General features: G+C 44.8%; 1 protein-coding gene across 7 annotated transcripts in view; it reads left to right on the forward strand.

Annotated features, from left to right (window-relative positions):
- EEF1D (eukaryotic translation elongation factor 1 delta) overlaps nucleotides 1-14,325 on the forward strand; it is a 38,312-nt gene that overhangs the window by 12,664 nt on the left and 11,323 nt on the right. For 4 of the 7 annotated variants that reach the window (XM_037891881.2, XM_043538970.1, XM_027825760.2 and 1 more), the window contains 2 exons: nucleotides 1,366-1,489; nucleotides 3,575-3,646. In XM_037891881.2, coding sequence (XP_037747809.1) covers nucleotides 1,366-1,489; nucleotides 3,575-3,646 — 196 coding nt within the window. The remainder of the gene's footprint in view (nucleotides 1-1,365; nucleotides 1,490-3,574; nucleotides 3,647-14,325) is intronic. The other 3 variants (XM_037891882.2, XM_043538971.1, XM_037891879.1) reach the window with 1 other exon arrangement.

Below are 14,325 nucleotides of genomic sequence, written 5' to 3' on the forward strand. Positions count from 1 at the left end.
CACAATATTTTAAAATTCTGCAAATTTTATTTGTCAAAATAACTCTATACATAATCATGCCAGTTTCAATTATTTTGGTAGTTTATTTCAAAATATGTCAGCAAGCATATTTATAACAATATGGACACACAAAAATTCCCCCAGGAGAAGAGCGTTAAAGAAATCGCTATGACAACCCACTTCCTGTTTCTGTGCCCCCTTCCCCTCCACACCCAGAACATGGCCGTGGGGGGCAGACACCCACACCCCCCCCCCCCCCCCCCGAGCCCAGCTGCAGAGCCCCCCGCCCATCCAATACACCCGCACCCCTCCCAGAGCCCAGTTGTAGGGGCCCCCCTTTGCCCAGACACCCATCCTCCCCCCTCCTCAACCCCTCCCCCCCCCCCCCCAAAAAAACAAACAAACCTAAAAAACCAAACAAACCTGGGGATCCAAAGGGAGAAACATCCTGATGCTTGGTACCAGGCTTGCACAGAGTTTCCTGCGTGCCACCCTCTCCTTCCCCCAGGGCATGCTGGGAACTGCAGCTGCCAGGAATACTCTAGCTCCCTCTCCACCCAGCAGTGTCTTCTATGTGCAAGCTGGGCTCTGCTGAGTCCAGTGGCCCCTAGTGGTGACTAGCAACAATGCAGCCCATTTCTGTGGGGTAAAGGAAATTCTGCACGTACGCTGTTAATTTCTGCAAAATTCTGCATTGCGCAGTGGCACAGAATTCCCCCAGGAGTAAATTCTGGCTGGTTGGAGCAGAACAGTTCTGATACAGGTGTGGGCAGGGCTAGAACCATGTGCTCAACTTGCTCCTGTTTGAACATTGCTTCTTAACGTAGATGTAATATGGCTAAAACACTCTGTCCTCCACTCTGTGTTGTGTTACAAGCTATGTTAAGGAACTTAGTACTATTAGTTACTAAGGCTGGCTAGGCATATTTAAAAAAAAAAAAAAAAAGTCTCCGTACGTGAGCCAAAAGTTTTGCGATTCTGTCCAGTTTTTAAAGCTATTGTATTAATTGACCTGTGTGGATTTTTAGATGTCTTGACATTTTGATCTATATATCCTGGTGGAGCTGGCATTTACAGAGGGGAAGGTGCAGACTGTCCAACATTTACAGCTCCCACTTCATGCTGTGTTGCTAAATGCAGGTCAGATCAGGCAGGCAGGTGGGTGGATGATTAGAATGCCCTGCTTCCTTAATAGGATCCCATTTACTTAAAGCTTTTCACCAGAGAGGAAGAAAGATAAAGGGCAGAAAGCTACAACGTAGTCCTGTGGGGTGGGGGGGAATAAGTGCTGTTGCTGATGAACCTGATACAAGCAATTAACCTTAAATGTTCCTAGGTGCTCATAATGTCTCTTCTTATTTGCAGAAAAATGGCAGCTGAATTCCTTATGCATGAGAAGATCTGGTTTGATAAATTCAAGTATGACGATGCTGAGAAGAGATACTATGAACAGATGAATGGGCCAGTTGCCAGTCCTTCATGCCAACAGGTAATACATATCCTCAAGTAGCAAGGAAGTAGTTTTTGCTGTGTGCTACAGTCTAAGGAGCTCCCAGTACTGATAGCAGGTGAAAGAATGACCCTTCTCACCTGTAGGTAGTTAAGGTCTGGTAGTAATTCTCCTATTCTGGAGACCAATTTGTAAGAGATCCTCTCTTGGACTATCAGGTCCTGTCACCAAATTCCCTGTTTGGTTTTCAAAATGTTTCATGTGGGGACCACAAAGAATTGCTTCAGACCCCTCCAGTGTTCCACAGGCTATAGTTTAAGAACCACAGTGTTCAAAATATAGGGTGTATCTGAAGCTGATGTGCCCGTGTACAAGATGAGGGTCAGCTGTGTGAATGCGGGGAACACTGGATTATAGTTTACCTGGTCTTTTCTTAATCCTTCAGGTTACTTGCGCCCTACCTGCAGCAGGGCCACAAATAGGGTCTGTGACCTATCTGTGAGTAACTTTCTATCCCATTCACAAGCTCTGAGAACAAATGTTGAGGTAATATGGGAGGGTGGGAAGTTATGCTCGGGACTGACCTACCTGAGCTATTACGATATCTAGCAATTCCCTGTTTTCCTAGGGAGCCAGTGTTCAGGAGTGTCCTAGCTGCTTTTTTGCCAGGCACATCCTGGAGACCGAGTGCCTGATGGGAATAGAGCGGTGCTAACACTCCAGAGAGATTGTGACCCACATTCCCTTTCTGGCGTTCCTGTAATGTTAACAGGAGGGAATGCTGCAAATATTACTTGTCTGCACCAGAGCAGTGGTGGCTATGCTGGGGGAAGAGAAGGGAAAGCAAACTCCAGTTCCAGCATAAAGTACTCAGGGTGGCTCACACTTCCGTTCCTGAGGTATCTGCACCCCCACAACTGGAGTAAGATTGTAGGGAGCAGTGATGCTCCCTTCCTAAAATGTAGAGGACGGTTAACCGCATATGCATTTAATTTCATAGAAAGCGGCTTGAGAACTTAAATGGCTGTTTTGTGAGTGGCAGGGCCAAGCTTTTAAACAAAGGTCAATGCTTCAGTAGCTTCTAGGCATGTTCTGCTGAATTTCTGCTGGCTACGCTACCATAGCGGGTAGCACAAAGCTCTGTACAACATTTATTTGAAGGGCAGATGTTCCTACAGTAGGTCTAAAAAATTGGAAGTTTTAAGTAAAACATTAAAGCAAATTCTAAAGCACAACTGTGCTCTGTGTAGTAGAAAGGGGAATAATTAGAATATCACATGACACACAAAGAACTTCCAGTGAAGAAGGAAATTTTACCTGCCAGAAGTGGCCTGAAACTCAGCCGACTGAAACTCTTGGAGCTGTTTATTACAACGCTCCCTTCCTAATAAGGAAGTCTTCAGTAAACTTTTTTTAATTTGCATCAAATTTGGAAGTGCCATGCTAGTGTGGGATTATTTGGGGCTGACTGGTGCCCAGTGTGAAATGAGTTTTGGTGCTCAGTCCAGTTTCCAGTGGACAGGAGTCCGTGTCACAGAAATCTCAGCTATAATTGGTGCCCTTGTTGGTAGTCTCAGAGAGCCAAGGAATACTTGGACCCTGGAAACTGAACTCTCGCCCCAGGAGGTGGACCCTCCAGTTTGGGGATGTGGCACATAAATGTGGAAAAGCTAGCACTGCCACAGCCTGGGCTACACCCACTCTTTGAATAGAAGATTTCAGTCTGCAGGACTCTGCCGCTTCACACCAGCATGAAATTCACACACAATCTTTTAAGGAAATTAGCTGCCTAACCGGAGCTCCAGGGGCGCTCTAATGTGATCCTGATAACCTGCCTGAGCGATAGCTATGCCAGCCTGTCAGCGTACCAGAGTGGGGAGAAGCAAAACATTGAGGTCTCAAAACTCTGTAACTGGACACTGTTCTGGAGGCATAGCATGACATGACCAATACTAAGCTGCAGTCATTGCACTCCATGTCTCCAGCTGATGCTTCTTGAAAACCTGCCTCCAATACTCACTCAATCATTGCTAAAAAATCCAATCTTCCCCCTCTTAGCTGCCCACAGCAATTTCTCATGTCTCATTTTACAAAACATCTTGGTTCTTTCTGCGCTGTTTGCAGGAGAACGGAGCCAGCACGATCCTACGCGACATTGCCAGAGCCAGGGAGAATATCCAGAAATCGCTGGCCGGAGTGAGTACCCAAGCTCTCTCACCAGCTGGCTACTTGCAGTCCATTTTTAGCTATGGCGCATCTCACAGATCTCCTCCACTATGACTGATTCCTTAGATTGTGGGGCGGCTTATTTTAAGTTAGAGGAGACTGACAAGGTGTGCAGTGCTGTGTACCACCGGACTAGCTCCGTTTTATCAAGAACACCTGATATTACCAGAAATGCATGCTGTGTAACTGCTTACCTTAGCACAATGATTTTAAAATTAAAGGCCAATTGCACTGGGGCTAAAATTCAGTGGTGTCTTCAGGAGCTATGCATTTCTTACTTTTTCCCCCAGTGGAATGTTTGAGTTGGTTCCAACGATCTTAACTAACACACAACCAATTTAACCATAGTTAAAATACCCCCTGCTGAGCAGCACAGGGACAGCACGTATCTGTCAGCAGGGGCATGTTTGTATACTGGGGTACACTGAACTACCACCTTCACTTTCCTGTTGGCTTTCAGTTAGGGTATGTGCAAAGAAATGGCATCTTCCATCTACTGTTTCTAGGGTACTCGGCTTGGCTACTAGTTTTAACTCTGAACACTACTGCAATAGCTTGGTAATATCCCTTGCTGGAGCTTTTATTGCTGCTGATCCATAATCAGTTTGTCACAAAGCTGGCTATTTTAATCACGGTGATGGTTCAGAATGGAATTTAGCTCCTGTATTAAGAGGTGTTGTGCTGACTTATCGGGGGGAGGAAGGATAGTGACCAGGTTCTAAGATATCCAAGATATCCCTCCTGTTTTCTCATCTGTAAAATGGAGGTGATCGTGTCAACTACTCACAGGAAGGTTGTGAGGCCAAATCAATATTTGTAGAACATTGAGATCCTCAGAAGGAAGATGCATAACAAGTGCAAAACTAGAACTATTAGGTGTCTGGTCCTATGTACTGATGGCCCAGTAATTCCTCCTGAGGAAGGAACCTAGCTATTGACTTGGAATTCAAAATATGCCTGTTATAAGATGAGTAGTGACCCAGATATCTTGGGTAGATAAACAGGAATGAATGGAACTGCTTTTCCCTTGGTCCTCTCATTGGGCCTGCAGTTTTTGTTGTGTCAAGTTCAGCTGTATAGTTCTGTGTTAGAATAACTGAGATCACTTGCAGGAGTAAAGCTGCTCAGCACAGAATTGGTCACTTGGAATTTGATGCAAGGACAGCAGGCAGACTGGGAGAAAAAACAAGAGAAAAGGATTAGATTTGCTTTCTAAATTGGTCCTGAAAACAGGTCATAGGTTTTGGAAGTGAAGAGGGGAAACAACTGATGTTTTAAAAACCTACTCAGGAGGGCAGTGCTGGGAGTAAATCGTTGGATCGTTGATTGACGTGCTGCTGCTGACTGCTTTTCTTGTGATGCTGCAGTTGCTAACGGCATGGGCAAGCTGGGAAATCTGCATTGAAATAACCTGCAAATTTATAATCTTCCATAATCTGCTTGGGTTTTCACTATAAATCTTTATTCAAGTCTTCCATCATAGATTTAAGGTCTAAACATCCTGGACTATGGAGAGTTCAGCCAACAATCAAAGACAAGCTTTTCAGATAGTAATAGAAAGTGGAATGGACTTTGAAAGTGCTTCCTAATGGAGATCAGGCTCAATGTTGATTGTAAATCCTTTTTTCTCTCTTTCCCTCCATGCCCCCAGCTCGTAATAAGAACGAGGGCCTGGTGAGAGTGGGCGGGGAGGGGAGAGAAGGGGGAATCTTGAATCCAGAGTTGCCTCACAAATGGAGCTTGCAACTCTGTTCTGAAGGCAGGTTCTCCGTTTGGTGAATGTCCCCTTGTTTCCCAGAGGGCAGCCTCAGCCTGATGATCTTCACTTGTGCTACAATGGGAGTCCTGTTACAGAAGTCTATTTTATCTAATTGAGGCTTAGATGGGAGGGCATAGAGGAATTTAGGGTTGGGGCAGCCAAGCACCGTAGTCTCAGAGGTGGGGGAGTCAGGGCAAGAGGGCTAGGGAAGCCAAGGCAGCATCAGAACAAAAGTCTTCTGTGAAGATAATGTTGTAGTCTCTGTGGCTTAGAAGCCAAATAATTTGTTTGTATATTGACTTTCTCATATGCTGGGGCTTCCTGTAGTCTCAAGTCCTGTGTAGAAATTTCAACATGTTTGAGGTTTTTGAGAGTGAAAGATTCTAGGGACCTTACACTCCACGCATCTGAAGTAGTGGGTTTTCGACCACGAAAGCCCACACCCAAATAAATCTGCCAGCCTAAAGGTGCCACCAGACTCCCCGTCGTTTCAACAAAAGTGAGTAGGCAGAAAGTGCTATCAAATGCAGTTAATCTCTGGGAGGATTCCCAAAGGGATGGATTTTAAATCTGAGAATTGTGCAGTGGAGACTCTAAAGAGTATGAAATACATGTAGGACACCAGATTGATCTCAATTAATTATCATGCTTGAATTTGCAGTTAAAACTGCCTGAAGTGGGAAAACTCATTGCAGCCTTAACTAGGTAGCTGTTAAGGTGGCTTCATAATAACATAGCACACCCACAACCATTGTGTAACCCTTGAGATATGTGCACTGCTTATCCAAGCGCATGCATGGTATTAATGACCTCTCTGTCCCTCCTTGTTCATCATCTCTTGTTGATCTTGCCTGATATTGGCTTTGTTAGCTCTTTGTGGCAGACACTGCAATCTTAATTTTTCTTGTAAAGCACCATGTGCACCTGTAATGCAACATAATAAACCATCTGTGCTGGTGCACAGCTAGGAAGTATGAGCGGTTGGCTTCCGCTTCTTAGACACGCGGGAAGAGAGACAGGTCTGAAATACCAAATTCCCTAGCTTTCCGTTTCTAAAGGATCATTATAAATTATGGACAGTAACAATACAAGCACCAAAAGTAAACCTCTATCCCGATATAACGTGGGTTCGCATACAATGCGATAAAGCTCTGACATGCTGCTCTGAGCAGCGTGTTAAGGGTGCCGGGCTGTGTTGCTCCTTTTCCTGCTGCAGGTGAGTACGGGGGGCGTCCTTTCCCCAACCTCCCCGCACTCACCGGCGGCGGGAAGTGGAACAGCCCGGCCCCAACCCGCTCCACTCGGCCACCTCCCAGCTGCAATGCTCTGCTTTCTGCCGCAGGTGAGTACGGCAGGCGTCCTTTCCCCAACCTCCCCGCACTCACCGGCGGCGGGAAGTGGAGCAGCCCGGCCCCAGCCCACTCCACTCTGCCACCTCTCAGCCGCGGTGCTCTGCTTTCTGCTGCGGGTGAGTGCAGGACCTTTCCCCAACACTGCCTCCCCCCCCGCCCCCAACCGAGCAACACGGCTGGGGCTGGGGCAAGGGAAGCGGAGCAGGCTGGGGCAAGGGAAGCGGAGCAGGCTGGGGCCATGTCGCTCTGCTTCCCACCACAGGTGACTGCGGGGGGCATCCTTTCCCCGGCGGCGGGAAGCGGAGCGCTGCGGCTGGGAGGTGGCGGAGTGGAGCGGGCTGGGGCCGCATTGCTCCGCTTCCCGCCGCTGCCGGTGAGCGCCTGTTAGGGGGTGGGGATGGGGGGTGGACAGGGGTCGGAGCAGTCAGGGGACAGGGAACATGGGGGTTGGGTAGGGGGTGGGGTCCTGGGGGTGATGAGGGATGGGGGGGTCCCTGGAGGGGGTGGTCAGGGAACAACGAACAGTGGGGGGCAAAGCAAGTTCGATATAACGCGGTCTCAGCTATAATGCGGTGAGATTTTTTGTCTCCCGAGGACCGCGTTATATCGGGGTAGAGGTGTAGTTGTACAGAATAGCATAAATGTGTTACATTGCTTTATAGCCTGATACATGGATTTTGTTCTCATACCTCACAAAACAAACTGTTTTATACTAAATTTGTGGAATGACTTAGGAGGCCTGTTGGTTTTTGTGCTTAGTATCCGGGGTTTGGTTGGTGGTAAAGAGAGTCAAAGTATGGGAACTTCAGCTTGATAATGTGAAGATGGAGAGAACTGTTCTCTGGCTCTGACTAGAGATGGAAAGATGGAAGAATTTCATTTTTCTAGCTCTTTCCTGGTTGCATTTCATGGCTCTGTTGCAAATAGCAATACTGCAGTTTGACAGTCATTATCTAGAAATGTATAAATACGGTGCAGTGGACGGATTTGAGGATCTGAGGTAGTGGTTTGCATCTCCCAAAAAGAGATTTAAAAAAAAAAAGATGCCAGAAACATTTATTTGCACATACCTTTCATTCTGCTTTGCATGGACATGTGTGCTTTTATAATCACTCATTTCAGCCCATCTGTTTGATACTAATATTTTCTTATTATGTACCTTTCATTTGTACACAAAGAACAGCCTTACAGCTGGAATGCATTGAATCATCAATACTGTGTGTGAAATCGAAGGATTTTTTATTTATTTTGTGATGTGACATTAAAGTATATTGGAAGTCCAGAGACTAATGGAGTCTTTGATGCACTTGTTGTGCAAATGTGGGCGATTGTATACATGTATTCCCAGTATTCACATGGGCCTGGGAGACCAGAGACTGCTAGTGTCTTCAAATACACCCTACTGTTTTGCAAACCTTATTTCCCAAAGAGACAATGGAAGGGGCTTTATTATTTGTATTACAGTGGTGTCTAGAGGGCCGAATGAGATCAGGACCACAATGGGCTAAACAGTCTACAGACGTACAGTATGATGCAATTCCAGCCCTGAACAACTTTGTCTAAATAGTCAAGACAAAGGTATGGGAGTTTTCTCAGTTTTACAGATGGGAAACTGAGGTACAGAGGTGAAGCGACTTGCCTGAGGACACACAGGAAGTCTGACAGAGCAGGGAATTGAACCCAGTCTCTCTGTCCATACTGTAACCACAAAATCATTGTTTGTGGTTAAGGCATTGGACTGGGACTTAAAAGTTCTGGGTTCTATTCCCTGCTGTCCTACAGGCTTAGGCAAGTCACTTAACCTCTCTGTACTTGCATTCCCCATCTGTAAAATGGGGTTACTTAACACCCTTTTTTGAGGTAGGATGAGGATGTATTTAGAAATGTTTAAGGTATCCAGGTGATAGTGTTGAGTGTTGTAGGCAACCCTGTACAGCTGCTCTCGTGTGTGTAAGCTGGACTCTGTTCTTGCAGGCCAAGAACATGACCAAACCTTCCAGAGCTCAGTCCACTAGCATCTTCTCTGACATAGAATTAAATTAGGAAGACCACCTGGGTGTTAATTTGCATGAGGGTTTACCCCTAAATGGGGTTGGGTCTGCCTTCTTGGAAACTGTAGGAAAACGCGTGCACATTGAGTTCAGTGACAGCTGTAGCACAAACCTGCTGATAAGACCTAACATGTTGTTGATTAATTAGATGGTGATCCACTGGGGAAGTGGATTCCCCCCCCCCCCCCCGCCAAAAAAAAAAAAAAAGGTGTAGGTGTTCTGTTTACAGCTGTGGGGGTTGGGTCAGCTCCGTGCACTACTGTGATCAAAATTTCTTCACTCTGGGTTGGGCTGGGCTCATATAAAATGAATCTACAGTTCTGGATTTTAAACTATCCCAATTTCCTTTCTTTTCCACTAGTTGGTGCTCCTTTATCTGATTTGAAATATGTTTACAGAGACAAAATTTTAGGCACCTTCCAATCCCTTCCCATAATTCATCCCCCCTCAATTTTTAATGAATTATTAGGTATCTCAGAATAATATCTGGCAGCAAAATGCATATAGCGTAACTGCTGTCTAGGCCTTCCCCATCTAATTCCCCTTTATTATAACTTTTCACTCTTCCTGTACTCAGGTTAGTGTAGTGATAACTATTCATAAGCGGGCAGTTTTATGTTACATTGAAGACAGGCAGGGTAGATTCCTGTATTATGTACGTACTTCTCAGAGTAATACTGAGTAGGTCATTTGTTGTGAGATCCATAGTGCTGTTTTGGAAATGTGACAGTCGGGCCAGATGGCTACAGGAGAGTGATAGAAGGCAGATATATTAGCCCCAGGTTAAGCATGTCCCTTTTCCCTGGGTAAGGTAACAGGGAAGGTTCCAGAACAATCAGGAACTTTCTGGAAACAGTTAAGGCAGACAGGCTGATTAGAACACCTGCAGCCAATCAAGAAGCTGCTAGTCAATTAAGGCAGGCTAATCAGGGCACCTGGGTTTAAAAAAGAGCTTACTTCAGTTTGTGGTGCGTGTGAGGAGCTGGGAGCAAGAGGCGCAAGAAGATAAGAGTGAGAAGGTGTATTGCTGGAAGACTGAGAAGTTCAAGCATTATCAGACATCAGGAGGAAGGTCCTGTGGTGAGAATAAAGAAGGTGTTGGGAGGAGGCCATGGGGAAGTAGCCCTGGGAGTTGTAGCTGTCACACAGCTGTTCCAGGAGCCACTGTAGACAGCTGCAATCCACAGGGCCCTGGGCTGGAACCCAGAGTAGAGAGTGGGCCCGGGATCCCTCCATCCCCCCAACTCCCTACTTGATACCGGAGGAGTTGAACTGGACTGTGGGTTCCACCAGAGGGGAAGGTCTCTGGCCTGTTCCCCAATCCACTAGGTGGATCAGTAGAGACTGCGGGGATTGTTCTTCTTCCTTTCCCCATGCTGGCCAGTGATGAGGCTAACTGAGTGAACGACAGATTTGAGCCACAAAAGTGGCCAAACTGAGGGCTGCCGTGAACCTCTGAGGTGAGAAAATCCACCAATAAGCGCAGGACCCACCAAGGCAGAGGAGGAACTCTGTCACAGAAAGGAAGATCTAAGTTTCTGTGTATTCTGCCATGTGTGCATTGTTAAGGAAAAGTTAGCTAATTCGCAGCAGTTGTGTGCGTGTCCTACCAGGTGTAATTCGCAACAGCATTTGCCTTCTGTTTCCATTGCGTTTCGATTCTGCAGCTGCTTGAGGCTAGAAAGAAAGTGCTGCACTGTCCCTGCATTTTGTAATAGAGGGACGTCTTATTCAGGTTGGTGCTAGGTTTATCATTTTAAACTCCTAATTACAAAAGTATATTCTACTACAAATATCATCTGGAAATGGCCAGATGGTTGAGGCCTATGGTAAAGCTACAGGGCTAGATTCTACAGTCCTCGCTTCATAACTAGTGAAAACTCCCATGGATTTTTTACATGCCTACTTGAGGCTTTTCTAGGCAGGCTGAGATTTCTGCCTTGTGGGATTTTACTAGGCAGGCCGCTGTGCTGCTCTTAGCACTCTTAATTCAATGTACTATTAAAGCTAAGCACTTAACTCCGTTGAAATCAGGAGCTGAAAACTAGGATTCCCGTATAAAAGATATCCACATCTGTAAATATTGCAGGTAACATGGTCAAGTGACCAAGTCAGTGATGCTGTGGGAACCTTTATCTTTGAACGTCTAACTCTTTTTGCATTTGAATTCTCATCCTTAATAGAATCCATTACATTGCTTTTGCCAAGAGGAAATCCAATGCAATCTTTTAATCAAAAGTAAGAGAAAACCACTTGATAGCACAAAGTAATAAATGTACTTGACCATGCGTCCCTGAAAACCTGGAATGTCCCTGTTTTTAGGGCCTGTCCATCAGTTTTTCTGTTCCTGATCTTCGTAACCCTGCAGAATGACCACCTGACAGAACCATGGGCCAGCAGAGGGGCTTTTCCAGGCCTACCTGCTGCACTCCAGTTCTCATTTTCCCAGACTCCTACATTGAGGGGGCACATTTTCCCTTTTAAAAATATATCAGTTTAACATTAAATACAAAACTGTTAATCCAGCAACTTTGCAAATGTGAAACAGGAAGTGAACGTTAACTTGTTCAATTGCACAGCACTGTTTAATCACCTAACTAGATACCCAGGTTGCAGATGTAACTTTTCTTAGCCCACAACTCTCTTTGTGTGGCTTTAGTATTTATATTTGCAACCTTAATGTTGCCTCCATGCAAGTTTTAATTTCCTTGTTTGAGAGGAAAAAAGACTGTTGGAGCAAACTTACTCCAGCTCGGTAGAGCTGCACAGTTCCAGAACTGTTAAATGTACCCACGCTATAAATATAGAGAATACAACCTATGACGCAGTATAATACAAAATGTTTGCAACAGGCTTTAATGTCATTTAAATAATTGCTTAACTGTAATCGCAAACCTTCTTATAATCACTTCATGATCTTAGAATATTTTCCAAACTCTGACTGTTCCTCAGTGAGGACTATGTAAAGTTTGAAGTCCAGTTATTGATCAGTACAAACACTGTGAAACGTGAAATAGGTAAGTACTCCTCTTCCTCAAACCTCTCATACAACTGAATGACTTTCCCCAAAATGAGAGCGATGTCTTGGGATGAAGGTGAGCATAACAATTTTAGCAGAAATGTCCAGCTATCAGTAGTGAAATAGTTAGTAGGACTGTCAAGCGATTTAAAAAAATTAATCGCGATTAGTTGCACTGTTAATAATAGAATATCATTTATTTAAATATTTTGGGGTGTTTTCTACATTTTCAAATATATTGATTTCAGTTACAACACAATACAAAGTGTATAGTGCTCACTTTTTATTTTTTGATTAAATATTTGCACTGATAAAAACAAAAGAAAGTATTTTTCAATTCACTTCATACGAGTACTGTAGTGCAATCTTTATCATGAAAGTTGAACTTACAAATGTAGAATTATGTAAAAAAAACTTGCATTCAAAAATAAAACAATGTAAAACTTTAAAGTCTACAAGTCCACTCAGTCCTACTTCTTGTTCAGCCAATCGCTCAGACAATCAAGTTTGTTTATATTTTCAGAAATAATGCTGCCTGCTTCTTATTTACAATCTCACCTGAAAATGAGAACAGGCATTCGCATGGCATTGTTGTAGCTGGTGTTGCAAGATATTTACGTGCCAGATGCGCTAGAGAGTCATATGTCCCTTCATACTTCAACCACCATTCCAGTGGACATGCGTCCATGTTGATGACTGGTTCTGCTTGATAACAATCCAAAGCAGTGCAGACCAACTCATGTTCATTTTCATCCTCTGAGTCACATGCCACCAGCGGAAGGTTGATTTTCTTTTTTGGTTGTTCAGGTTCTAAGACTTCTGAAAGCATGTTCCACACCTCGTCCCTCTTGGATTTTGGAAGGTACTTGAGAGTCTTAAACCTTGGGTTGCATGGTCTAGCTATCTTTAGAAATCTCACATTGGTACCTTCTTTGCATTTTGTCAGATCTGCAGTTAAAATGTTCTTAAAACAAATGTGCTGGGTCATCATCCGAGACCGCTAGCACATGAAATATACGACAGAATGTGGGTAAAACAGAACAGGAGACATACAGTTCTCCTCCCCCAAGGAGTTCAGTCATAAATTTAATTAACACATTTTTTTAATGAGCATCATCAGCATGGTAGCATGTCCACTCCACTGTCAAGTGGAGTGCCCCAGGGGTCGGTCCTGGGGCCGGTTTTGTTCAATATCCTCATAAATGATCTGGAGGATGGTGTGGATTGCACTCTCAGCAAATTTGCGGATGATACTAAACTGGGAGGAGTGGTAGATACGCTGGAGGGGAGAGATAGGATACAGAAGGACCTAGACAAATTGGAGGATTGGGCCAAAAGAAATCTGATGAGGTTCAATAAGGATAAGTGCAGGGTCCTACACTTAGGATGGAAGAATCCAATGCACTGCTACAGACTAGGGACCGAATGGCTAGGCAGCAGTTCTGCGGAAAAGGACCTAGGGGTGACAGTGGACGAGAAGCTGGATATGAGTCAGCAGTGTGCCCTTGTTGCCAAGAAGGCCAATGGCATTTTGGGATGTATAAGTAGGGGCATAGCGAGCAGATCGAGGGACGTGATCGTTCCCCTCTATTCGACACTGGTGAGGCCTCATCTGGAGTACTGTGTCCAGTTTTGGGCCCCACGCTACAAGAAGGATGTGGATAAATTGGAGAGAGTCCAGCGAAGGGCAACAAAAATGATTAGGGGTCTGGAGCACATGACTTATGAGGAGAGGCTGAGGGAGCTGGGATTGTTTAGCCTGCAGAAGAGAAGAATGAGGGGGGATTTGATAGCTGCTTTCAACTACCTGAAAGGGGGTTCCAAAGAGGATGGCTCTAGACTGTTCTCAATGGTAGCAGATGACAGAACGAGGAGTAATGGTCTCAAGTTGCAATGGGGGAGGTTTAGATTGGATATTAGGAAAAACTTTTTCACTAAGAGGGTGGTGAAACACTGGAATGCGTTACCTAGGGAGGTGGTAGAATCTCCTTCCTTAGAGGTTTTTAAGGTCAGGCTTGACAAAGCCCTGGCTGGGATGATTTAACTGGGAATTGGTCCTGCTTCGAGCAGGGGGTTGGACTAGATGACCTTCTGGGGTCCCTTCCAACCCTGATATTCTATGATTCTATGATTCCTCTGGAATGGTGGCCGAAGCATTAAGGGGCATATGAATGTTTAGCATATCTGGCACATAAATACCTTGCAACGCCGGCTACAAAAGACCCATGCAAATACCAGTTCTGACTTTCAGGTGACATTGTAAATAAGAAGTGGGCAGCATTATCTCCTGTAATTGTAAACAAACTTATTTGTCTTAGCGATTGGCTAAATAAGAAGTAGGCCTGAGTGGACTTGTAGACTCTAAAGTTTTACATTGTTTTGTTTTTGAGTGAAGTTATGTAACACATAAACTACATATAAGTTTCACTTTCAGGAAAAAGAGATTGCGCTACAATACTTGTATGAGG

The sequence above is a fragment of the Chelonia mydas genome, chromosome 2, assembly GCF_015237465.2.
Source record: "Chelonia mydas isolate rCheMyd1 chromosome 2, rCheMyd1.pri.v2, whole genome shotgun sequence".
Taxonomy (NCBI): Eukaryota; Metazoa; Chordata; order Testudines; family Cheloniidae; genus Chelonia; species Chelonia mydas.